General features: G+C 38.3%; 1 protein-coding gene across 1 annotated transcript in view; it reads left to right on the top strand.

Moving 5' to 3' along the window:
- LOC140236664 (rapamycin-insensitive companion of mTOR-like) overlaps positions 1–25,235 on the top strand; it is a 112,415-nt gene that overhangs the window by 72,511 nt on the left and 14,669 nt on the right. The window contains exons 10-19 of the mRNA XM_072316583.1: positions 7,053–7,135; positions 10,027–10,114; positions 11,833–11,990; positions 13,074–13,154; positions 13,716–13,816; positions 15,328–15,496; positions 17,497–17,571; positions 20,433–20,537; positions 21,140–21,186; positions 24,653–24,803. Coding sequence (XP_072172684.1) covers positions 7,053–7,135; positions 10,027–10,114; positions 11,833–11,990; positions 13,074–13,154; positions 13,716–13,816; positions 15,328–15,496; positions 17,497–17,571; positions 20,433–20,537; positions 21,140–21,186; positions 24,653–24,803 — 1,058 coding nt within the window. The remainder of the gene's footprint in view (positions 1–7,052; positions 7,136–10,026; positions 10,115–11,832; positions 11,991–13,073; positions 13,155–13,715; positions 13,817–15,327; positions 15,497–17,496; positions 17,572–20,432; positions 20,538–21,139; positions 21,187–24,652; positions 24,804–25,235) is intronic.

Here is a 25,235-nt window from a genome sequence, read left to right as displayed (position 1 = left end):
AAAGGGGTATTAGTCAGTCAGAGGGGCACCAAGGCCACATTGGAAAGGGCATGTTTGGTGTTTATGAAAAAAGAAAGAAGAAAAACAAACCGAGAAAAACAAACACACACACACACACACACAAAGTGCAACACACAACAAAAACCTCTTCCCTACAGCTGTAACACACTCCCGATCTCCGCGTTTCTATCAAGTGAAATGACATTTTTTAAAACGGGAATAAAACAACACTAGGTATTGATTGAAACTCGACAACCTTTCAGGCCAGCCAGGCCAGGCTGCCATGAAACTTCAAAGCACATTCCGACAGCTGGCTGGCAAAACCACAAGGCAAAGGAATTTGCGCGCGTGTAGATTGCTATGATTTACCTGTGACAGACAGTTCATGACCTCCAAGAATGCGCCAGTACGCGCGGTTTCTTCTGTTGATTGGTCTCTCTCTCTCCACCCCTCCCCATTCCCCAGTCTGGCACACCTTAGCATCGTGGGATTTTTCTTTTTTCTTGGTGAACTTGGAGTTCACTCTTTACTACTCTATCTGAATATGCGCTGCCTAGCTAGTACATACTCGCGGCCGCTGCTCTGCGGAGGCAGTTGGGACGGTTAAAGCCGGTCGGGCGTACATGTACGTACATGTTGTCTCGTATCTCGGAAAGATACTTTGAGTTTGAATCAGATATATCGGGACGCGAGTGAACTGAAGGTATGATATTTGAGATCAGGAAAGTTGTTCAAGCTTATTAAAGAGACTATGAGAAAGGGCATATCATACGTCATAAATAATAACTTTCATTCTGAAAGGGCACCACGGCCCCAAGAAAAAGGGAACATTTTTTTGGCCGTAACTTTGATCAAAAAACAAAAGGCATTGCGGCCAACGAGAGGGGCACCGACGGCCATGGCCGTCGGTGGCCGTCGGTTAATTCGAGGCCTGATTCTGTGAATTCAATGAATGCAGAAATATTAGTAGAGGATATTAGTGAAATTTGAGTATAATATGACAATCCATTCAAAATTAAGAAATGTCAGAAGCAAGTTGAGGAAATATGTGCTCTTTGTAAACTAAAAAAGATTTAAAGTGCCAACAAACTTCACTTTTCTTTAAAGGGGCACTTTTCTTTTAAGAAGGGGCTCTATTGTCAAGAGAGCTCAAAATATGTCAAGACCGTAGTCAATACAGACAGAGTGACTTCAGGCCTTTTTCTGCAACAGCAGCAGCAACAACAACAACAACAAATATCCAGCTTCTCTATATTCCGTCAAAGTGCGCAGACCAAATGCATTTCAGTGCTTGGAATCCAGTCTGCATGCGTTTAGTTTTTTGGTATGCCAGGCAGTCACGGGGCAGAGTTTCTGTTGTCTGTGGTAGAGAGATGGATAGAATTTGAATATTACAGCGAGTAGACCCGTCTCTTGCAGCTCCATATTTATGCTGCTGCATCTACCTGCCCAGCATGAGTTGAAGTCTCAAAAAAGTTCGTATCATATTAAGTATAAATGACTATATTACCTCAAAAGTGCTATACTCCACGATTTCAATGACATTGCCTTCAAAATGCCACTGCTATAGAAGAGAACAAGTCAGGAAATTGTGTATTTGAGCCAAATGCTTTATATAAGCGATATGCTGAATATGCAATAAAAAATTTGCAAATTGTAACAAATTTTATCTTTTTTTCATCATGCCTTAACCCCATATGATTTGAGCTTCCGTAAAAGTTGAGATACCAGACTATGCAGACATTAGCTGAAATTTCTGTTTCATTTCTTTTTGAAGAAATTTTGAGGGTAGCTCGTAGTGATACAAAGTTTTGTATTAGTAGTCTCAAAAGAGTGATTTTCTACCAAGATTTCTCATGGCACAACATTGTATATCTTAGTCTGTCATACCCAGGATCAGGAGGGTGTTTCATAAAGCTGTTTGTATAGTTACGAACGACTTACGAGTGACTGGTGATTAGTTCTTGTGCTGAATTATGGAAATTTTGATAAGTATAGCACATCAGAACTGATCACCAGTCGCTCGTAAGTCGTTCCTAACTTTAGGAACAGCTTTATGAAACAGGGCCCAAATGTGTGCAACAGGGCCCAAATGTATGCAACAGGGCTGTAAATTAGAAATAGACTGCTTGTGTCTTTAGAATCTGATTGGTATGTCTTTATATAGTAAGATCACTTTCATACCAGCCATCAAACATTATCGATTCTTTTCTCATCACCATCACATCAAGCAAGTCGAAACAAACTGCGGTTGTTAACTGAGAGAGATGTTTTGATATCAGAGCTGTTGGATTTTGTTTCGTCCCAAGGTCTCATCACATGAGGAAAAGACGTTGAGCGTATGATTCTAAATCTCAGATCAAGATGACAAACTGAAGTATAATACAAGTGGTCTAGTCCAGAGTGGGTCTGCAAAACCTCGGTTGAACCTTACCGTCATGTGTCGTTGCAAAATGTTTTCAAGTGCATACATGTGTCTGAAAGAATAGTTTACGAGAATATGAAACTGTGTCACAGTTTGTAGGGATGCTTTTTGTGAGGTATTAGTCTACGCCACTTGTGTCCAGGATTTATCAGTACAGTGCCTGTAGGTTTTAAAGTAAAGCAATACATACAGTATCTTTGAAATTTAAGCCATGAGGCAGTGGGGACCCTGATGTGAAGTACACTGGACGGTCCAACTGACTGCTTATGGTCCCTCCTTGGCATATTACCAGCTTTTCCTTAAAGGCAGTCCATTTTGTACCCTCTCCCCCCCCCCCCCCATGTATAAAAGTGACAGTCTGCACAAACTTTAGTCTCAAGTCAAGCCTATTTCTATTTAAATTATATCCATTTAAGGTTGCAGACACACAGATGTACCCATCAGCTCTACATAATGAGCACATCATATGGAGATCATTCCTGTCTTTGTAGGCTGATGCTTTCATTTGACTTAGTACAGTGTATTGGTTGATAGAGTAATTACCCGCAGTTTTGTAGCAAGGCAAGGATGGGGGGGGGGGGGGGTATAAAGCCCATGCTCTCTGCTGGACCAGTGCCAGTGAAACTGAGCCAACTAGTGAAGTGGGCCAGGAGCCGAGCTAGGGGGTTCCCCCTTCTCCACCTTGACTGAGCGATGTCATCAAGCCAATGGTATGCCAGCCAGGAGTAGTAACATGTTATACACACACACATGCTCACATGTGACAGATATTGAATGTAAATGTAACATTTTTTTCCAATTGTATTCGGTATGTAAAGCAGATACTGACTACTTTTATTTGGGGCAGTGGTGATCTTATTGCCCCGTGGGATCTCAACTCTTTGCTGCAACTCTTGGAGTGAGCTCCTTTCAGTTATAGCATGGATTTTTAGATCCCTGGGAGATCAATGATATCAACATTTTGTATGCCTTCTAATGGCAACATGATGAACATCAGGGGCCCATTCCAATTACCCGCAGTTACCATGGCAATGGTAATAATGCTCCAAAGGTATATCGGTTGATCCCTGATGCATGAATTATTGCAAGTTGCAGCCATCAGAAAATGGCCCAGATCTTGTCACCCTGACTGTAGATCAGAGCATGCCCCTCCCCTCCTCATTCCTTTGCCTTTAGAACAGTACATAATCCAAAGCCACACTTTCAGATCATTCTTTATAAATCAAAGTCAGTAGGTCATTAGAATAATACGTGGAAAGATGAGCAGAGAAAATGGGATTCCATGAGGATATATTTTTTTCGTCATTTTGCCATACTTTTAATGGTATATAGTACATTGTAGATTGATAGGTTTTATGGATTTGATATTTATATGATATAGTAGATTGATATGTTTTATGGATTTGCTATCTGTTTGATATTTATATATTCAAGTCATTTAGTAAAGTGCAGCAAAAAACAAGTATGAAGGAGCTCTAGCAGTGTAGGAGAATATGTGGATGTAATTTCTGCGCTCAACAAATTATTTTATCATTATCATAACCATTTTATTCCAGTATTGCAGGTAATTTTATTGCTGGTGGCGCTATGGAAGTAGAAAATAGAGCAATGCTATGATGTGCATCAGATCATACTGATGCCCGTATTCAGATGCCCCAAGTTGAAAATGATATACACTCAAACTTGCTTTTAGTGGCCACCTGTCTCTACAGACTCCTATCAAATTTCCAGTCATTCCACTGAAAAAAAGAAAGAAGATAAGAGTAATGACTAAGCTTTTGAATCATGTCAGCTAAAATTGTGGAAGATAGCTGTGGTGAACTTGACCAGGGTATTGTGCACAGTGGTGAAACGTGTCTGCGTTTTGGTGGGATGACGTCATATATTTAGCTAGCCCCTGAAATCCGCAATCGGGTCAGACCTTAAAAATTGTGCTTTACACAAAACGCCGGGCAGTGACAGTATTTATAGCTCATCCCGACGTTAGTCAGTGGTGACTCCCGAAACCTCAACTCTGAGTCGGCAAAGAGGGAGGCTTTTGGGAACTTTGAGGTGATGTGGTCCACTCTGAAAAGCATCTCCCTCCCAGTTCCCGCGAAATGTGACTCGCTTCCTTGTTTCTTACTTTTTTCTATAATAATGGAAATGACTGTGACTGTTGTAATGGCCCAAACAGGAAAGTCAGAAAATACACACAAGAATGCTTGGATTAGTGCATTGTGACAAGATCAAACTAAGTGACATCCATTATGAAAATGTTTGTGGCAAATATGTAGAATTTCATGGTTTTGAAATTTTCTTGATTTCACGCTCTACTGAAGCACAGTTGAAGCACAATATTTAAAGAACTCGCTGTTATTTTTGGGGGATGTCAAGTCATGCACAAGATAACTCTCAGTTGCAAATTTTATGCAAGTGAATTTCACAATATTTAACTTGGTGCAAAAAAAAAAAAAAAGTTTCAACTTTTATTCCGATATACTGAATGAAGGAAAGCCCATTTCACATCTGTTATCTAAATGAAGCCTATGCTCTTGTTGGATGAAACCTTTTATTCTGATATAAGAATGAAGGTTAGCCCATTTCACATCTGTCATCTTGATAAAACCTGTGTTCTTGTTGGATGAAACCTTTTATTGTGATATACTGAATGAAGGATAGCCTGTTTCACATCTGTCATCTAAATGAAAACTGTGTTCTTGTTGGATGAAATCTTTGCTCTATGGATGTGAGTAAAGTCGTCTCGTGTTTTATTGTGGAGGCCATCCTAAATGGTAGAGTGTAGCAGGTGCAGGAAATCAGATCTTAAAAGAGTTTTGTATTAAAATCATGAAGGATATATGAAATGATATGGTTTCAGTGATATTTTGTGCATTCTGAGTTTCCTCTGTGTGAGTGTGTTGCACAAAATGATAACTGTGTGATGGAGAGGGAACATGCATACATGGAATGGTCAGGATTCAAGATGATGAGTATATCACACAATTCCAAAGAAAAGGTGCTCCTGCATTTCAACTAGTGTGTCTGACTAACGGCATTGTGTGGGTGATGACTGATGTGGGAGGGAATTACAGAATGATCTGTCATAAGGATTTGATCTGCTTTTGAGGAGGGTCATAAGTTCATCGAGGTTTTTTTTTTTTATTTTAAAGTCTTCCCCCCCAAAAAAGTATTCCCAACCCTGAGGTTAGAACAGTCTGTGTAGTTCCAATTAAACAAAAGTCACCATATGCTATGTCACATATGGATTAGTCAGAGTGCTTTGAGGGTAACACATACAGTGTACACTGTTACCTGAACTTGTATTATCTGTGGTAGCCGTTTTTTGCAGCATCATCGACAAGTGCGTGGCTAGCTGGCCACAAACAAATCTATACTGTGTGCAGCTTGTAGTTTGCACCTCTTACACGATGTATGCGCAGTCCTTACCCAATGGCATGCCTTGATTTAATTATGCGCTGCTTACCCACATCAACAACGAAAAGTTATCCCATGAGTGAACATTTTCAAGATTCTTCTGCCCTCAGGGAAACATCACCAATTGTTGACCATCATCTGATACATGTACGATCTCATCATTGACCGGTATTTGACTTTTTAACCAAAAAATGTTGTAATATTATGTTTTGCATAATTGCAATGTATGTGTGATGATTGACAGCTCGTATTGAACATCAGTGCAATATATTTGTATTAATTTGAAATAAGATTCATGAATTGAAAGAAGAGATCATATTTTCTGTTTTAAGTTGACATATGCAATATAACTCACCAAACCTGGGGGGCATATCATGAAGGAACTTGTCGGATAAAATGTTCGACAAGTCAATTATATCCGACAAGTTCAGAGAAATCAGCCAATCAGACTAAAAAATTTCTCAAAACTTGTCGGATATAATTGACTTGTCAGATATTTTATCCGACAAGTTCCTTCATGAAATGCCCCCTGGATGTTCCTTACTGCTGTACAAAAGAGAGTGAAAATTCAATCTTTTGTAACATTTGACAAATTAGAAAAAATTTTGAAGTTATAAAAGTCTGTTAAAAATATGCAGACAGGGATTTTTAACTCCATGCAACATCCACTGTGAAGGGATAATCAGATTATCCTGAAACTTTGACTGAATGTTATTTGTTCATTATGCACTCTGCAGTCATGATTATCAGAGGTACTGCTGCATGGTGGAAAAAAAAAGTTATATTGCCAGGGGTTTCAGGTAATTTTAGACTTAATGTATGTGGGCCTCTTGGATGGAGCAGAATAGCAAGAAAAAGAGAAAAGATTATATATGGTGTATATGGTATATATATATATATATATATATATATATATATATATATATATATATATGTAAATATAAGTGACAGTTTACTTCAAAAATTGTGAAAAAGACTCTTCTTCCTTTCGGATTTGTGATTTCAATATTAAGATTCACATTCAAGGATGATTGATCCTTATATGAAGTTGTCCTATTCTCGACCAAAAACCACTGTATTTTCGGGTCGACATGGACATTTGATTCATGTGACGTTTTGTGATGCATGGTCTCGTATATATAATGGGCCTAGGATGTGGATTACTGGAGTGACTTGTAACGGTTCTGTTCTCATCTCTTTCACTCACCAGGTATGATTCGACTCTGCAGGTCAGATGCTACAGGTCTCCAATCCCTCCTCGGAATTCTCTGTGTTCACAACGACGAAAACAGAGTAAGTCCCGTCACCCCAACCCCGGTCATCTTTGGTCATTTGTCCATCTCGTCTTCACGCGGCGGAGGAAAATGTATTGTCCTTAAAGGACAAGTTCACCTTCATACACATGTGGGTCGAGTGAATGCAGCAATATTAGTAGAGCACATCACTGAGAGTTTGAGGAAAATTGGACAATCCGTTCAAAAGTTATGAATTTTTGAAGTTTCTACTCAGTCACGGCTGGATAAGAAGACTACTATAGCTTGTGATGTCACATGAGTACAACGATATAAAGAAAATTCAACATATTTTCACTTTTCTCGCGTAAAAAAAGAACACTTGACTTCTCTCTTTCAGAAGGCAAGGGGAATAATATTTCCCTTAACATATGTCAGTAACGAGTCGAAGAAATGTGCACTTTATTCAAAAAACAAAGTTTTGTGAAATTCTCTTTTTATTTTCCTTATACCGTTGTACGCATGTGACATTATACACTGCAGTAGTCTCCTCATTCTGCAGTGATTGCGCAGATGCTTTAAAAATTCATAACTTCTGAACGAATTGTCGGATTTTACCCAAACTTTCACTGATAAGTTCTACTAATATGTTGCATTCACTCAATCCATATGTATGTGAAGGTGGACTTGTCCTTTAAATAGCATTAAATGGCCAATCCAAAAACTATCAAAAGCACTGTAACGTGGACGTACATTTGTATGTATCATGGACCGACAAAACTGTGACAGTCTTGTCTGTCCATGTTGTACGTTCACCACTAACTCTAGAAATGTTCAAGAGAATTTTAGAGCTGTTTTTATGTTTTGTAATCAATATTAGGCCATTTAGTTTAAACACAACAAAATTTAATCGAACATTCATTATTTGACATTTGTACTGTTAAGTTAGTATATAGCTCCGTATCCAGCATTTCATATGTTACCCCTGTATTTTTCATCATAGCAAAAATTTGAATACCTTTGCTTCTTTGAAGCAATTCTGGGCGAAGTTATCTTTCATCATGGCATTGTATTGAGGGTAATCCACATTGGAAACAGAAAATGAAGCGGCATCCCTGAAATTTACCCTTTTACTGTGTAAATGCCCATATAGATACATTTACATACATACAATGTATAGATAGATAGATAGATAAATATTGTAGATAGATAGATAGATAGATAGATAGATAGATAGATAGATAAATATTGTAGATAGATAGATAGATAGACAGACAGATAGATAGATAGATAGACAGATAGATGGTTAGATAGATAGATAGATAGATAGATAGCTAGATAGATGGATAGATAGATAGATAGATAGATAAATATTGTAGATAGATAGATAGATAGATAGACAGATAGATAGATAGTTAGATAGACAGATAGATGGTTAGATAGATAGATAGATAGCTAGATAGATGGATAGATAGATAGATAGATAGATGGATAGATAGATAGATAGATGGATAGATGGATAGATAGATAGATTGATTGATAGATAGATAGATAGATAGAGAAAGAGAGAAACAGATATACAGAGAAAGATGAATATATGGAGAGAGAAACAGAATGAGAGACCAATATAGAGGAGACACACACACACACACACACACACACACACAGACACACACACACACAGAAAGAGGAAGAGCAACCATGAAAACGAGAGAGCAAGAGACCATGCAAAACTGTAAACACCAGTTTCACAGGTGCATCCTGAGTGAGTTTACCCATCTCAGGCCTGTTTGTCACATACCAACTGTAATTGAAATTCTCTACCTATGTTACGTCAAAGACTTAAGGGCCTTCTCTGACGTCAAGCTGATAAAGACAATACAAACGTTCTCTATCAAAAGTGAATGCAATCATTTTCAAGGATTTCTAATCTTGTTTCCCCATTCGCACTTGCATATAAAACAAATCTTTCCACAAAAAACCTCGTTTTGAGTAGCTGTGCACAACTCTGCCTACATGATAAGTGAGAATTGTTATGTGCTAGATGCTTCTTTTTAAACGGTTGCATTAAATTCATATAGTCTACAACTCTACTAGTCTGATGTATTACACGCCATGCCATAATATTTGTCTCTCTGTTTATTACTGTTTCAGCAATATTGTTAAGAAATAATGGACTGAAAAGAATACCCATCACATGTACATCCTCTTTCATGTATTAGAGGGATCGTATAGTTTTGGTCGAGACCTAACATTAGGTTTATAACATTTTTTGGTAAGATAATGAAAAACCTCTTCTAAAATATGAAAGAGAATGTAATTTTAAGAAGGATTCAACGGAGATTTCCAAAAAAGTAATCCTAATAAAATTGACAGGCCACAACTTTTATTAGGATCTCTTTGTTTTACCTTGTTTTTAGATACAAGTGTATTTTAGTCATTTCAAAACCAATTGTCGTCAAATTAACTTTTGATTCAGTAGAACCAGTACTATTCAGTCCCTTTAACCTGTTGAAGACGAATCCCAAGCATACTCAGGCAGGTCTCAATGGAATATCATACTTGCCAACTAGTAAGATTTCATCAGATTCAGTAAGATTTTTAACGTTAAAAATAGCAAAATTAGATTTTCTGTCAGAGAAATCCGATTTTTGAAAAATATTTAGATATACCTTTCATGTATATTTTCTGAAGATTTGACCGAAAGTAAGATTTTTAACTTCAGTTTGCATATAAAATAAGATTTTTGCAATCCACGAGTAAGATATTTCGTCTTGATATGTTGGCAGGTATGGAATATGCGTGTTCTAGCAAAACCAGCCTATCATCAGTATTTTGTCAAATTAAATGGTGTGAAAAGCATTGAATGCCTTTTGACAATTTTTCATTATAATAATAATGATACCTTTGGCATTTTCATTCTCTATCTTTATTTCTGTATCATCCTTACAGAGATACCTCCTAGAAGTACTTTATGACATTTTCTATTTGCCAATTCCTGATTGGACAAGCAGCTTTCCAGAAGCCCTTCAAAGCATAGGTAAGCTTTCTTAAGATATTGAATTAATCAAGTCCCGAAAACACATTTTCATTTATATGTTGTATTATTTGTATTAATATTTTTACCAGCCATCATTAGAAGCTTGTAATATTTCAAGAGGTAGAATTCAAATTTATGTTTTCCTTGAACCCTGTTTTGATCACATGCCTTTTTTTGGCTTACAAAATTATCAAAAACCTTCAAATTGCTTAATTATCATCAACTCATAACTTGGCATCATATTGTGTTTTTAGGAACATTGAACATTTCGCTTTAGTAGTGGGCAAATGTAAACAGTCTAATTAGAATGTACATGTAGTTTCAGTGTTATTGTCCAGCAATTCACATAAATGTTATGAAAGTAGGAGTCCAATGTCAGAGATTCCTGAGTGTTAGACTTACAAATATGAAATAGTTCCACAGTCTTATGGAACTATATCATTGGTAGACATCTTTGGTACAATGCATTTTGCTGTATTGCCAAGGGTTTAGATACTTAATAAACCTCTGTATACACAAGTTTCTGTGTTTGTTTGTTTGGGGGGGGGGGGGAGATGCGTTGTATTTTTGTTATTAGCCACAGTTAAGCTTGCAAAGGTTACTCAAGCTACATAGTATATAGGCTGTTTTGTTTGATCCTATTGGCAGATGATAACAGCTTCCTTGTTATGAGTGGCATGGTGAAGGCAAGCAAACATGCTGAGATCTGTATTTGTTTATCTGTATTTTTTTTATGCCTCCGCCACGAAGTGTCGCCGGAGGCATTATGTTTTCGGGTTGTCCGTCCATCCGTTCGTCCTTTCTTCCGTCCGTAATCAATTTTGTGGACAGCATATCTAAAAAACTGTTAGAGGTATCCTAATGAAACTTGGCATGTATATGTATGAGTGGGTGAAGTTGTGCCTATCAACTTTTGGGCGCACATGCTCAAGGTCAAAGGTCAAAAGGTTATGGTCAAATGCTCAAAATTTCACTATTTCCCCTATGTGTATGCAATGCCTGGAGGTATTTTCTTAAAACTTGGTGTATACATGAAATACCAAATAAAGATTCCCCAGAGAGAGCTTTGGGTCATGAGGTCAAAGGTCAAAAGTCTAGTGAAAATGTTAAAATTTCACTTTTTTCTCCATATCTCACAAATATTTCAAGGTATCTTCATGGAACTTTAGTATATATATGCATGTACTGTCTGGCAGTGATCATGTAGGGGATTTAGGGTCATGGGTCAAAGGTCATGGGTCAAAGGTCAAGGTCAACTCATCCAAATGCCATTATTTCTCTCTTATCTCTGCAATGCCTGCAGGATTTTTTCTTGAAACTTAGTGTATGCATGTATTACCCAATACAGATTCTCTTGGAAGTTTCTTGCCAAAAGGTCAAGTGAAAGTGCTTAATTTCACTTCTTCTTTAAACTTATAAAAGGGTCAAAAGTTGGGTACAAATCCTCAAATCCCCAAATACCTGCACTCTTAGACAGTATAGCCATTAATCCAAATAAACCTAGTTCAAGGAAAGTGAACACTCAATGCATTTGTGACAAACCTGTCATTTTGATATTTTGCTAGTTATGTGAAACTGTCATCACATACACTAGTCAGGGCATTGTGCTATAGACCTATTCGGAGAACCATGCATTATGGCGGAGGCATACCAGTCGCTATATTTCTAGTTTAAATTCTGGTTTTGTTTTCCATCTTTGCATTCATCTGGACGATTAGACTCTTGCCAAATGAAATCCAGCTGGTCACTGCAGGAGGGGTTCATAGTAGCCGAGGCCCTAGACTTACTGCCCAACCGGGCCGTGACGAGGCCCAACCTCACCGAGAACCACCTGGCCCTGCTGCTCCTAGCCTTTATCAATGCTGGACTCCTTGAGGTAAGGTCCACTGCAGAGTCCCAGAGTCTCTGAAGCTTCTGTCACTCTGGCAGAACATTGCGAAGTTTGCTCGTCCATCCACACTGGCGGCCAAACTTCTCTAAGTTTGGATCACTGGTGCACAGGTGTAACATAGAAATAAGTGCACACCGTCTTGGCAGCTAATGATTGTGACATAACAGTGCGGACACGTACATCCCAATGATCGCGCTTTTCGGAGGCACTGCCCGCAAACAGGTGGTGGACTGGTCATGTGACAAACTTTGAGAAGTTTTAGTTGTGTGGATCTAGACTGCACTAAGTTCGAGAAGATTTCGGGGGGGGGGGGGGTTTCAGGAAATTTGCTTAGTTAGAGTGGGAAGTTTTGTGAGAAGTTTTGGGGGAAGTTTGCGGTCACACTGTCAAAACTTTGAGAACTTGACCTTTGAGAACTGAAACTTGGTAATGTTTTGTCAGTGTGACTGCGGCTTAAGAGTGGAATGGGATCTTCAACCCAATCTCCATCTCATCTCCATCCCTCATGCACTCCCCTATTTTAACCAAACGTTATAAAGATAAAAAGGTGGTACCCAACATTCCCCTACCTCCCATTCTCTCCCCCCCCCCCCTCCCCATTTTCCAATTATTTCAGAGATTTATGGGAGTTTGTTTGATGTCTTCTTAGCACTGTGTATGTGGAATACTGAGAATGTGTATTCCCAGATCATGTTCTACCAGAACACACATCACAGGAACTTTGGTTTGTTAAGCGAATTGGGTCGGTCATCTATGCAAATGAGCACAAATTTGAATATGATGCACTGTGTCCAGCAACAAAATGAAAGCTCCTGATACAGGGTTGCTGGTTGATCATTCTTGACAGCCAGGCTGCTCAATTAATGTTTTTGTTGTCTCGAGAATTTTTTAAAGTTGTCAGGAATGTTTTTTGTTTGTTTGCTTTTTTGTTGTTGTTGTTGGTTTTTGTTTTTGCATACGGGGAGGAGGAACAATCATCATTTTAACTTGCATGCAATGATTTGATCACAATAGAATGGTGTATGACCCTCTCTTTATCACCACCCACTTTTGTTGTCCCATTGGCAGAGTCTGGTGGAAGTGGTAACATCCGACAACGAGAATTTGTCCATCCAAGCTACCATTCTGCTTGGAGAATTACTGTACATGGTAAGTGTCACATCAATCAGTGCATTTAGCCCTAAATGAGCCTGCGAGCCCATATAACTATGTTTAATGTGGTGACTTTTATATTTTTGGATCAACTCCGCATGTCAGCATGGCAGTTAGAAAGAAAAAAAAAAAGGATAACAAATCAGAATGTATCCGTAGGTAACAAAACACTAATTTGTTTCAAAGAATGATGTAAGGAGAAATGAATTGAACCTTGGAATATAATCTTTTTCTCTTTTTTTTTTTCTCTTGTTTGATGATAATCACAGTAGAGTCGATTTCAGTTCCTGCGTCTTACTTTGAGGATTAAAAGTCCATGTTAATGTTACAGAGTATGTCTCAACAACTTCTGTGAGTTTATGTGTACCAGACATAAACTTTCGCATCACCTTCCTTTACTGGAAAGAAGCAAAACCCTATAGTACTCATAGATGTACAACCAAATTTGCCACTATCTGATATGTTTACTTCAGCCTTTGGCTCAAGAGCAAGTAGAGTAGGGCACATTTAATCTTGGTCTTCTTTTTTCCCCCTTTTTTTGTTGAATTTGGCTCACAGGCAGACAAGATCTTGCCCCCTGAGTGTGAACAGCACCACCACTGCCTGCCGACGCTCATGACCCTTGCCGCATCGTTTGACGTACCACTGCTTCAGAGAAAGTATGTCCATGCTGTTCATCTGTCTGTCTGTCTGTCTGTATGTCTGTCTGTCTGTCTCCATCTTTTCCTCTCTTTCTCTCTTTCTGTTCTTACATGTTGTCACTGGGGCAACAAGACCTTGTCTCTCAAATTTTGGTGAAAATTACTTTTTTGGATTAATGGTCAGATAATCAGTTAAGTAATGTCCTGTCCAAACCCAAGCTGTTTTACCCCTTTAATGAAGTTACCATGGCATGTCAAAGGAAAGGCTATCCCATATGATATAGTGCTTTGGCTGCCATGTTTTTTTGCTCTTCTGAACATTCAACATTTTGTAGATACGAGGTCTTGTCGCCTCAGCAACGATATACTTCTAGCACTCCTCTCAGAACCCTAAGGGGATTGGCTGTGTTTAGAGCATCCTTTTTATTTCCACTAACTATTTCAATTGAAAAGAACTCATTTGTGTAATACAATTTTAGATTGGCAATTTCATTTGGGCATCATTGCTATCGTGACTGAATTACCAGCATTTGTAGCGATACAAGACTATCGTGACTGAATTACCAGCATTTGTAGTGATAACGGGATATTGGCAATTTATGGGTAAGCAATCTGCCACACCCCATGGTGAGGAAGGGGGAGGGAGAGTTCCAAGCTTGGACACAAAAAGGGTGACATGCTTTCCCAGGATCAGACATGCAACTGTATTGAGGTATTATGACCACACCCATTGTTGGAAGTAGTCTCTACGTGTATGCAGTTTATGTCCAGCTATGATGTTAATACCCTCTGAAACTTTTTCTTTCCCCCATGCAGTTCTGTCAGTGAGTTAAATTTCAGGGTCATATCATTATTTTAGAAGCAGAAAGGCACAAGTTCCTAAAGAATGTAGTGTATAGCAGCAGTGCCTTTTTACTCTCTGCTAATCATTGGCATACAATGTATGTAGTTGTTTTAAGGTACTTTTTAGGCACTGTTGCTGCAACTAGTACTGCTACTACTACTACTACTACTGCGACTAGTTCATCTACCACAACTACTACTACTGCTTCTGCTATTACTACCACAAGTACTGTTACTACTACTACTACTACTACTACTACTACTACTACTACTACTACTACTACTACTACTACTACTACTACTACTACTACTACTACTACTACTACTACTACTACTACTACAAAGTCTATTACTTTAAAACGAAGAATGTTCGTGTCCATTTTAATTTCACAAATTTTGCGAGGGCCAAGATTCGCAAAATTAAAATGCACGCGAAGGCTCTTGTCTACACTATATGCATTGAATGCCAGAGGCACTTTGTGAAAATTTCATGCCGTGAAAAAGGCCGTCGGCTCCAATTTGCGAAAATTTCGTGCTGGTAAAATATAATGTTTTACAGGACTTCCACTACCAATACTACTATTTCACTACTGCCACTGCAGCTACTTATTATAGATGTATTTATATGAATTGTAATACCAGAATGTCAGTGTTTCACTCCTTGCTCTCAAATGTTTTTTTCTCAGTCGTGCGAGCGCGGCTGTCACAAACCTAGAGCGCCACCACGAGCTGAAGAAGCGGGGCGTCATCCCGTGCAGCCTCTACCTGGACCACATCCTCAGCAACACGGACACGTTCGTCTCGCATCAGCGAGTCGTCGCCGACAAGAGCAGAGACACACCCGTCGTGTCTAGGGTAAGCGAGAGAGAGGGAGAGGAAGGGGAAGAAAGAGAGAGAGAGAGAGAAAGAGAAGGAGAGATAGAGAAAGAGACATGAAAGAGTACTGTATACGCCATATGTTTAGCCAGTCCAATTTTTCAAGAATCGGGACTTCCTGACAATTTTCACAAGTGGCTGAAATCGCAGTCGTAGAGTACAGTGGTGCACAGAGAAGTGGATGCGTGCATGTTGCATTCACGTTGGGATCAAAGTTATTACTTTTGCGTGGCGTAAAATTCGTGAAAAGCACTCGATTCGCAAAATTTGCAAAATACGAAGCCTGTGAAATATGTGGCGTATATAGTATTCTATGATTCGGTGTGTGAATATGCTTTTCTGAACAGATTGCCAATTCGTAGACTTGCTGTGAGCTTTATCAGCGCTTTAATCATTGCACAGAGGTTATTGGGTTCATACTTCATCTATCAATTTTACCCAGCTTCCAACATACATTTTTTTCTTTCTTTTCATCTGAACTTGTTTCTTTTTAGGTAGAGTTTTATCCTATGGGATATAAACAAACATACACCAAGAAACCACAAGGAGAATATATAGTGAGCTTGATAGTCCGATTATGGTCAGGCTTCCTGAACATCAAAGCCTTTAAATCACACGTGATTTTGTCTGGTCAGTCAAAGGTTATCTGCTCTTTTGTGTTTATTGTTGAAAATGTGAAAATTGTATCAGATATTTGATGTAGTTTGTAGAAGGATTTGTTTGTCTTTTAGGTAGTGTTCCCTTGTCATGATGTAGTTTTAGATTCAAATTTCAAATGTCCGCTTCGAGCATACTGTTGGTAATAAAGTTTTCAAGATTATATGCCCATGACTTGGGTATATAGATGAATCAAAATATTCTTGGTCACTTCCATGTGGAATGTTTTGTAAGATGGCTGCGGCAGATTTATTATGAAAGGTAACATGTTCATTTGAATATTTTTTTCTTTATTCTGTACCCGTGTGTGGAAATACATCTCACAAATTGGTTTTAAAACCAAACTAATAGGAATTCTGAAGAGTATTCAGCCTTGATGATTGGTTTGTTATTCACTTTTCTGAAGATTTTTCTCTCCTTTCAAACTTGATTATACTTTTTCGGAGCAGTGCAATCATATCTGACCTATTTCCAAGCAATTTTTTAAATCTTCGGTCTGAATTTGCTTGTGTGGTGAATCACTGCAGCAACAACAGTATGTTTATGATATGCCATGCCCCCTCCTCCTGTCCGTTACATCATAGCTGTGGCTACTTTTGTTGCTGTAGCCGTAGTCACTGTTTTGTTGCTTGGGTAGCCCTTGTGTATAGAATCCCCAAGTCCGGTGGTTACTTCATGCTTTGAACACGTACCTGTCATAAAACAAACAAATGGTTCTTCGAAGTACCCTATCCGTGTTAACTTATATCAGGGTCCTGTCTTATCACCCCCCCCCCCCTTGCTCCTTAGTCATTTACCAGGATTCATTCATGCGTGAATGGGAAATCATCCAATGAAATAATAGTCAATTACAAACAACATCACTAACATTGATTGAAGGCGATGTGAATTGGGCACTTCATGTGGCAGAACGACTAACATGCACGCCTTTTTTTTTTTCCAATATGCATGTGACTTCAAGTTAAGCACTCACTACCTGTGTTGTCGTTTTGCATACTAACAGACTGATTGTCAGGTGCTACCTGTTGTAGATATTACAACTAGTATACCCTTTTAATATACAATGTGCTTTTATTTTTTTTTTCCCCCTGTATATAGTTTTTCTCAGAATGTACCCCTGACCCCTGGAGCTCTGTTTATACTGTATGCTTCTTCGGAATGTAGACTTGAGTTGTGTATGAAATGTTTGTGAACGACTTGCATATACATACGTGAATGACTCGTTCTCGATGCGCAAGGAGCGTCACTCCCCTGTGGGTTTGCGGGAGACCTAACAAGCCTTATTCAAATTGTTTCTCTTCTGAACTCAATGACATGTTAAGTCAAGAAGCAGGTCTTTCTCCTCGGCTTTGGGCGTGTCTGCGTCTTGGGACAAGATTACCAATCGGTCAACTCAGGTCTGTTGAAACTTTGCGTGACAACTAAACATCTAAAATCATATAGTCAGGGACGTGTTGCCACCACTAGGAGCACGCCCAAGATACATCAAATGTTTAAAAAAAAATAATGTAGCAGTAGCACAGGTGTTTTATTTTTCTCTTTCTTAATTTTTGTTTTTCATTACGATTTGCTGTGGACTATCCTTTTTTTTTTTCTTCCTCCAGTTCAAAAATGTCTTTCATAATGTACACACATACTTTGAATACATTATATTCTGCAATCTGACTCCCAGTTTTGTTTTTCTTACCTGCCCAATATGCAATTCAAATAAACTGGGCCCCTGTCGAAGTGATGTTGCCTTATTTTGTTTCCCCAGAGGATAAAAAAACAAAAACAGCCAACAATAATATTTGTATGTGTACATTGTATGGTACCATTTTCCTGTCACTTTAAAAGCAACATGAAACATTCTCATTTGCATATCTATCATTTACCATGTTCATAGCAATCTCAAAATTCAAAATTGCCCCTCTCCCCTGAAAAAAAAAAACCCAAGCAAAACCCAAACAAGCAAAAACAAATGAAATAAGCAAAACAGATTACCTTCCCGAATGTTTCCAAATGCTTTGATTCTTATTTCGTGCTGAAATTCATATTTTGCTGTCACACGTGCAATTATCCACATAATCTATATTTCGACTTATCGACTTATCAATTTATTTATTTTAAATGGCTGCAGCAACTCCGTCATTTGTGTTTCACTGTACATTCAGTGAAAATGTCCTTTTCTGAAATGGCTATGCTAGCAACTCTCTCAAGCAAAAAAACAAACAAACAAACAGACAAACAAACAAAAAGCAAACAAGACCCATTCTACCTGTAGACTGCATCTACTGATACAGGAGAAGCTCCTCAGAGAAATTCCTCAGTGAACTCAATAAGTTTTTCCTTCCCCTTCATGTCTAGGTTTTCATATAACTTATCAAGAACTATTTATTTCTGTGCTAATTTTTCCAATATGATTTTTTTTTCCTTCTCGCTTTTTATTTGTGTGATTTTTGTTTGTTTGTTTGATGATTTCTAGGGGCTGGTTTTTATGAAGTGTGGAGGAAAGAAAGAAAAAAAAATTAAATCAAATTTACACCTATTTTTGTGATAATTCTTCTATGGGATTTAATGATATATTGGGGTTGATGAGTTGGGGTAAAATATGTAGTGTGTTGTGTTTTTGCTTTGCTTAATAATTTATGACAGAGCACATCTTTTGTTATGTTTGCAGTGCATTTCAGATATTTTCCCTCTCTCTAAATACTGTATGCATGCTTGCTCAACATTAGCTCATTGCTTGCTTCACCTCGCATGAAATTTAGTCCGCTTGCATTATATCCTAAACACTCCTGTATCATCATTAATTGCTAACGTGCCGGAAAATGTGCAATGATGCTCACATACGCCAAATTGTATGCAGGGGACTGAGAGAATACGATGCTGTGCTAACCTTCAGAAATGGCCTTTCTCATTGACACACTACACATACATGTATTAACCTATAAAACTCTTGTGTAGATTTGGCCCACAAATCAAAACATTCTTGCTTTGCTGAAGCTGCAGGGAAATTGAGATTTTCAGGAGGTGAACGTCTTTCAGGAGTTTGAGTGATGACTCTGTAAAAGGACATATTGCAGTGATCTTGCTTTGCATTTGCAGTTTATGGTCTTGAAACCCTTTGTTGTAGTTCACTATCATTTAAGGATTTTTTTTTTTTTTTTTTTTTTTTTTTTCAAATCAAAGTTGAATGCAGTTGGATTAAATGAGTGTGGAATGGTGTACTGGTAGTTTACTGTTTGGCAGGGTAGGTTTATGTACTAACTGTAGACAGGTCACCAAAAGTAGATCATCATAAATTAGCATACATGTACACGTGAAACAGAGAAAGAAAGAAAACTGATCCATCCTAGCATATTGAGTAATGTTAAGTGGATACTTGGGTAAAATCACACAGAAATCAGTGATTAGAGAGGGAAAAGAATGCATTTGCTGAACAAAACCTGATTATTGTTTGCTCAAATCACCTTCAAAAATGTATCCAATCTTCATTGTGTGTGTAATGATGGAGATAGAACACATGTAAAAACATTTGTCAAGAATGCGTGCCATTCATAAAAGTACATTGTAGAATAGATCTTACATGCAGGCAAAAAGACAGATAATTATAGTAGTCCCACATGCCCATATCTGTGTTTGTACTCTGGTCTTTAACTGGCCATTTACATTCTGCTACTGTAAAAGAAAACCTAGAATATGTATTCATTCAATTTTGTAGACTAGACCTGTGCCTGGCTCTCCCATTAGTCACTGAAGATTATTGTAATAAATGTCATAGAAGTTGTAATTGATAATGGCTAAGGTGATTATGATATGATATGATGATGATGATGATGATGACGATGATAGGCAAAGGTCATTGGGCTGAACGCAATCATGGGAGTATAATAAACGGTATTGGATTTCATTTTTTAAGAGAGATTGCTGCTCTTGATAACGTCAGAGAAAAGGGATACTCCCATTGCCTTCCGCAATACACACACAGTTGTAGCAATGTGAGGGAAGATTTTTACAGATATATACAGTGTGCCTATGACACCAATGATGGTATGACACCAGTGGTGGTATGACACCAATGGTGGTATGGCACCAATGGTGGTACGACACCAATAGTGATATGACACCAATGATGGTGTGACACGAGTGGTGGTATGACACCAATGGCGATATGGCACCAATGGTGGTATGGCACCTATGGTGGTACAACACCAATAGTGATATGACAGATTTATCTCTATTTTGAAGTTCTCCTCGCCCGATTTCCCTTCGGTAGGAGAACGAGGATTCAGCAGTACAGACCATGATCAAAGAGACGCTGGTTCTGACGACCAAGGACCACAAAGTCTGGAACTGGGAACTGATTGGAGCGGCCATCAAGGTAGGGTAGACCAGGACCCAGGAGTCCGATTGGGACCAATGTGTGTACCCATTCTCCAGCACAGAAAACCTAGAACCAGCAAATATTTTGTGAAATGCCATGCTGGATCTTTCATTGGGCAATTTTAAACAGGCCCCTTTAGCATAGCCAAAAAAGCCTGGCCTGTTCTGGCCTGGCCTGTGAAGGATAAAATTTTGTGCTGATGAAATTTGCAGATGCATATTATTCTTATGCTATTGAATTATTCTTGTACTCCCAAAATATTGAAAATCCTTCATAAGATCCATAAAACTTCCTGCATCACAACTAAACCTTAATCATCTGTTCCTTGTGTCATTCTCAACCTTTCCTGTAAGTTTCATCTACTAAAAAAAATCCATTCACAACTTTTTGATTTATTTACAAACACACACACAACAAACAGATAGACAAACAAATGCTTTCAAAAACATGTAACCTCCTTGGCGGAGGTAATTGTTTCTCTTTGATGGAATCCCAAAGTAGCATGTTGGTACTATGAAGACTGATGATGATGGCTTATTTGTTTTGTCTTTTTTTTCATCTCCAACCGACCCTCTCCTCCCACACCCATCCCTCTGCAGAAGGGTGGGGCCAACCTGAAGAAGTTTGAGGATGCCAACATCAACAGGTGTGTTTGAAATCATGTGACTTTATTAGTGTCTTGCCAGTATCTGTTGTCCCATCTTCCTATTTTTCTCTCTCATCATCCTGTTTACTGGCATTTCTGTCGACATTGAGGTGTGTTCTTTTTTGTGCAGATTTTTTTTTTTCTTCCAGTGTTTTCTTCACAATGGCGATAGTAATCTGACCTATGCGCATTCATTGTAATCTTGTTTTGAATCTACTCTGCCAGCATATCTAGTCCTGTCGGCTCCATCTGTTGGCAGCTCGTCTTTGTAACCACTCTCTCAAAGATGCAGTCGTTTTTATCGCTTCTTACGGTTCTGGTGCCATTTGGGCCTAGATAAGAGTCTGAGTCAAAATCAGATGGAATTACCTCCAAGATTTGCAATGTGGTGTGTCATCTCGATGTTTTTCAGGTTCTCTTGGATTCTACATTCATATCAGAAGTCTTTCAGTTGCTTTTAAGGGTCTGAGTAATTTCCTACATGAACATGTCATAGCCACCAATTCCGATGCCATCTGTTCACCATGAGTCATATAGGGCTATTTCTACTTTGGCACATCCCACTGTTCTCTCCTTATGAAGTAAACAAATCTCTTTGCCAGAAGAATTTAACTCTGGGATGGGTTTCAAGTTGCCGACACCTCCCTCTTTTGAAATTACCACAAATTTGTTTCGTTTTCACCGACTGCTGAGTTGAAATGATAATGCTTGTGACATGATGCCAAATGCATATCAAATTGAAAGTGTACATTGTGGAATAGCAACTGCCAACTTGAGAAACTTTCCCATGATTTATTGAAGCACTGCTCCAACTGATTTGAATTACTGGACAAATTTTTGGATAGCGCCTACTCCATACTCACTACTCACCCTCTTTTGACTGTGCACTGTGATACACAAAAGAAAAGAAAAGAAAAAGAAAGGGACATACTGACAGTAAATATAAACTTCATATAGGAAGAGATTATGAAACTTTTCACATTTACTTATTGTAGTGCTCATTTAGCCAAAAGATTGTATTTTATTATGCCAGAATATAATGACACTTGTTTTCCGATAGATTTTGTGTTTATTTCTTCTCGGACCCTACTTCTGTTACAGTTGTTTTTTTTTTAATAGTGATGATATTTCATTTCATTTCATTTACAGTGAAACCCCGTTATAACGAGTTCGGTTATAACGAGGAACCGCTTATAACGAGGTGATCGCGTCGGTCCCGTTTTCCTTTGCGTGTAAACCTATGGCAGAACGAATCGGTTATAACGAGTTCGGTTATAACGAGATTCCGGTTATAACGAGGACAATTTCGGTGCATCATGATAAAGAAAAACATAAGCAATTTGATCGGATATAACGAGGTTCCGTTTCTTGACTAAATTGCCGCTTTCAAACACGCGACAAACGAAACGCTGAAAACCGAATTCACGCTATCCACGTCTTTTTCCGTTTTGCAGAGAACCGTTCCTTCCATGTTTTCTTCTAAATCACGCGATAAGACACAGGAATGCCTTCCGATGTTCCTACTAAATCATTAAACATAATCATTCAATTTTCTTTTCCGCAAGATACGCGTGCGTGATATTAGGGCAGACCACACCGCAACGAGAGAAAAAAAAAAAAAGATAACGCATTCAAAAACTTTTCATGTAGCAACACTTGTGGCCAAAGATGGGACAATCGGAATGCGTGTGCAACTCATTATTATACCCTTTCCATTTTTAGTTCCGACTTCCAGTTCTTTTGCTGCTTAGCAAATATGAGTGTGGATGATTAAAGCCGAAATAATTAATGAAATCATCGCGATCCCGTCCGCACTTAATCGGTGTTCAGAAAAAGAAACAAACGTATTTATAAATTTGAATAGATCTGGATTTGTTCATTATCATTTAACAAATGATGATTTAGATATGAGTGTGTATGATTAAAGCCGAAATAATGAAATCATCGCGATCTCGTCGGGTGACAGTAGCGTAAAAGTAGGCCTAGTTGAATAACGCATGTTAACCTACTTAATCGGTGTTCAGAAAAAGAAACAAACGCATTATTAATTTGAATAGATCTGGATTTGTTCATTATCATTTAACAAATGATAATTTAAATATGAGTGTGTACTTATGATTAAAGCCGAAATAATTAATGAAATCATCGCGATCTCGCCGGGTGACAGTAGCGTAAAAATAGTTGAATAACGCATGTTAACCTACTTAATCGGTGTTCGGAAAAAGAAACAAACGCATTTAAAAGTTAAGGATGTACAAAACGCGAAGAGATTTTCGAAAGAAAATAAAGAACGCATTTTTAATCCCGTCGGACGCAACGATCATACATTGTATAAAATTACAGCCGAAATGATTCATGAAATTATCGAATTCCCGCTGGGCTTCAACAGCGTAAAATACCTCTCAAGTTAACGATAAACAACGCATGTAGGTTACTCTGAAATTATCGCGATCTCGCCAGGTGACAGTAGCGTAAAAAAAATAGTTGAATAACGCATGTTAACCTAAATCAGAAAAAGAAACAAACGTATTTATTAGTTTGAATAGATCTGGGTTTGTTCATTATCACAATTTTAACACTGCATTTCACAATGAAGATTTTTCTTTCTTTCAGAATGGTCTAGAGGTACAGATTTGCGTAAAAAGGATCACACCTTAACCTTCCACATTCAATCCTGTCGCATATTTTTCAAGAACGGATGTACAAAACGCGAAGAGATTTTCGGAAGAAAATAAAGAACGCATTTTTAATCCCTTCGAGCGCAACGATCATATTGTACAAGATTACAGCCGAAATGATTCATGAAATCATCGCATTCCCGCTGGGCACCAACAGCGTAAAAATACCTCGCAAGTTATGGTAGACAACGCCTGTATTTTACTCTATTTGCGCTGGTGTTAGGAAAAATTAACAAACAAGAATAACAATAAAGAATTATCTCATTTCAACCCCTACTTTTTCGTCTAATTCACAAATAATTTCCCTTTATTATCTCAATAATAATGATCCATAATTGTGTAATAACAACGCAACGGATGTTCTTAAGTTTCATTGATGGGTATACTCCAGTATTCCGATGTCGTGCTTATGTTTTTCTTTGTTTTTGATGCGTACGGTTATAACGAGGTACCGGTTATAGCGAGGTAATATCGCCGGTCCCACGGACCTCGTTATAACGGGGTTCCACTGTATTTTCCACATCCAAGTAATACAAAATTATTACAAAGTAAGTGTAACAATGATCATTTGCAGAAGCAAGTGAAAAAGCATAATATGATACAGGTAATACAATGAAGTAGATATGAAATATGAAATAATCATCAAATGACCCAATAGTGCATCCTACTGTAATACTCACAATTTACAAATAGTTTTGGTCTTTTTATGTGCGAATTGAAGTAGCACTGTTATGATGTTGATAAGAGAATAGCTTATGCAAATTTTCTAAACATTTGCACCCCCCTAGATTTTTCCGTCGCCTGGTGGAGTTCTACAAGCCGATGAGCAAGCAGTACTCTGTGATCAGTCTTGGCCGTGAAGTGGGGCGGACCAGCGAACTCCAGACATACACCATCATTGGCTGCCAACTCCTCAACTTCCTTCTCAACTGCGACGAGGTATGACACAATTTGATTTTGGGTACAAACATGACAAGAAATTTGCCTCATCGATATTTTATGTCAGTGGTTACCATATTGACTCTGCAACCATGCTGTCATGGTTGGGCATTTTTAACCTTGTAGGGCTTTATAGAGGCAATCCCAAAAAATGAGTGAAGCTGTAGTCTAGCTGATCAACCTTGAGCTATTCTTTGGATTTCTTGTGTGCATAATGCCATAATATCAGAGAGAAATGTCAGTATTTGCAAATTTTAATTTGGCAGTGGTCACATCAACAATGCTTTGGTGTTGTACAGTTGCCATGGTAATGGTGAGTGGGATGGTGGTGATGATAATGGTGGTACATGTAGTAAGATTGCAATGCTAGTAAGAGTAGTATTTAATGATGGTGATGATGATGGTGGTGAACATGATGGAAGTGGTGGTGAC

Source organism: Diadema setosum, chromosome 13 (genome assembly GCF_964275005.1).
Source record: "Diadema setosum chromosome 13, eeDiaSeto1, whole genome shotgun sequence".
Taxonomy (NCBI): Eukaryota; Metazoa; Echinodermata; class Echinoidea; order Diadematoida; family Diadematidae; genus Diadema; species Diadema setosum.
This window is presented reverse-complemented; position numbering and strand designations above follow the sequence as displayed.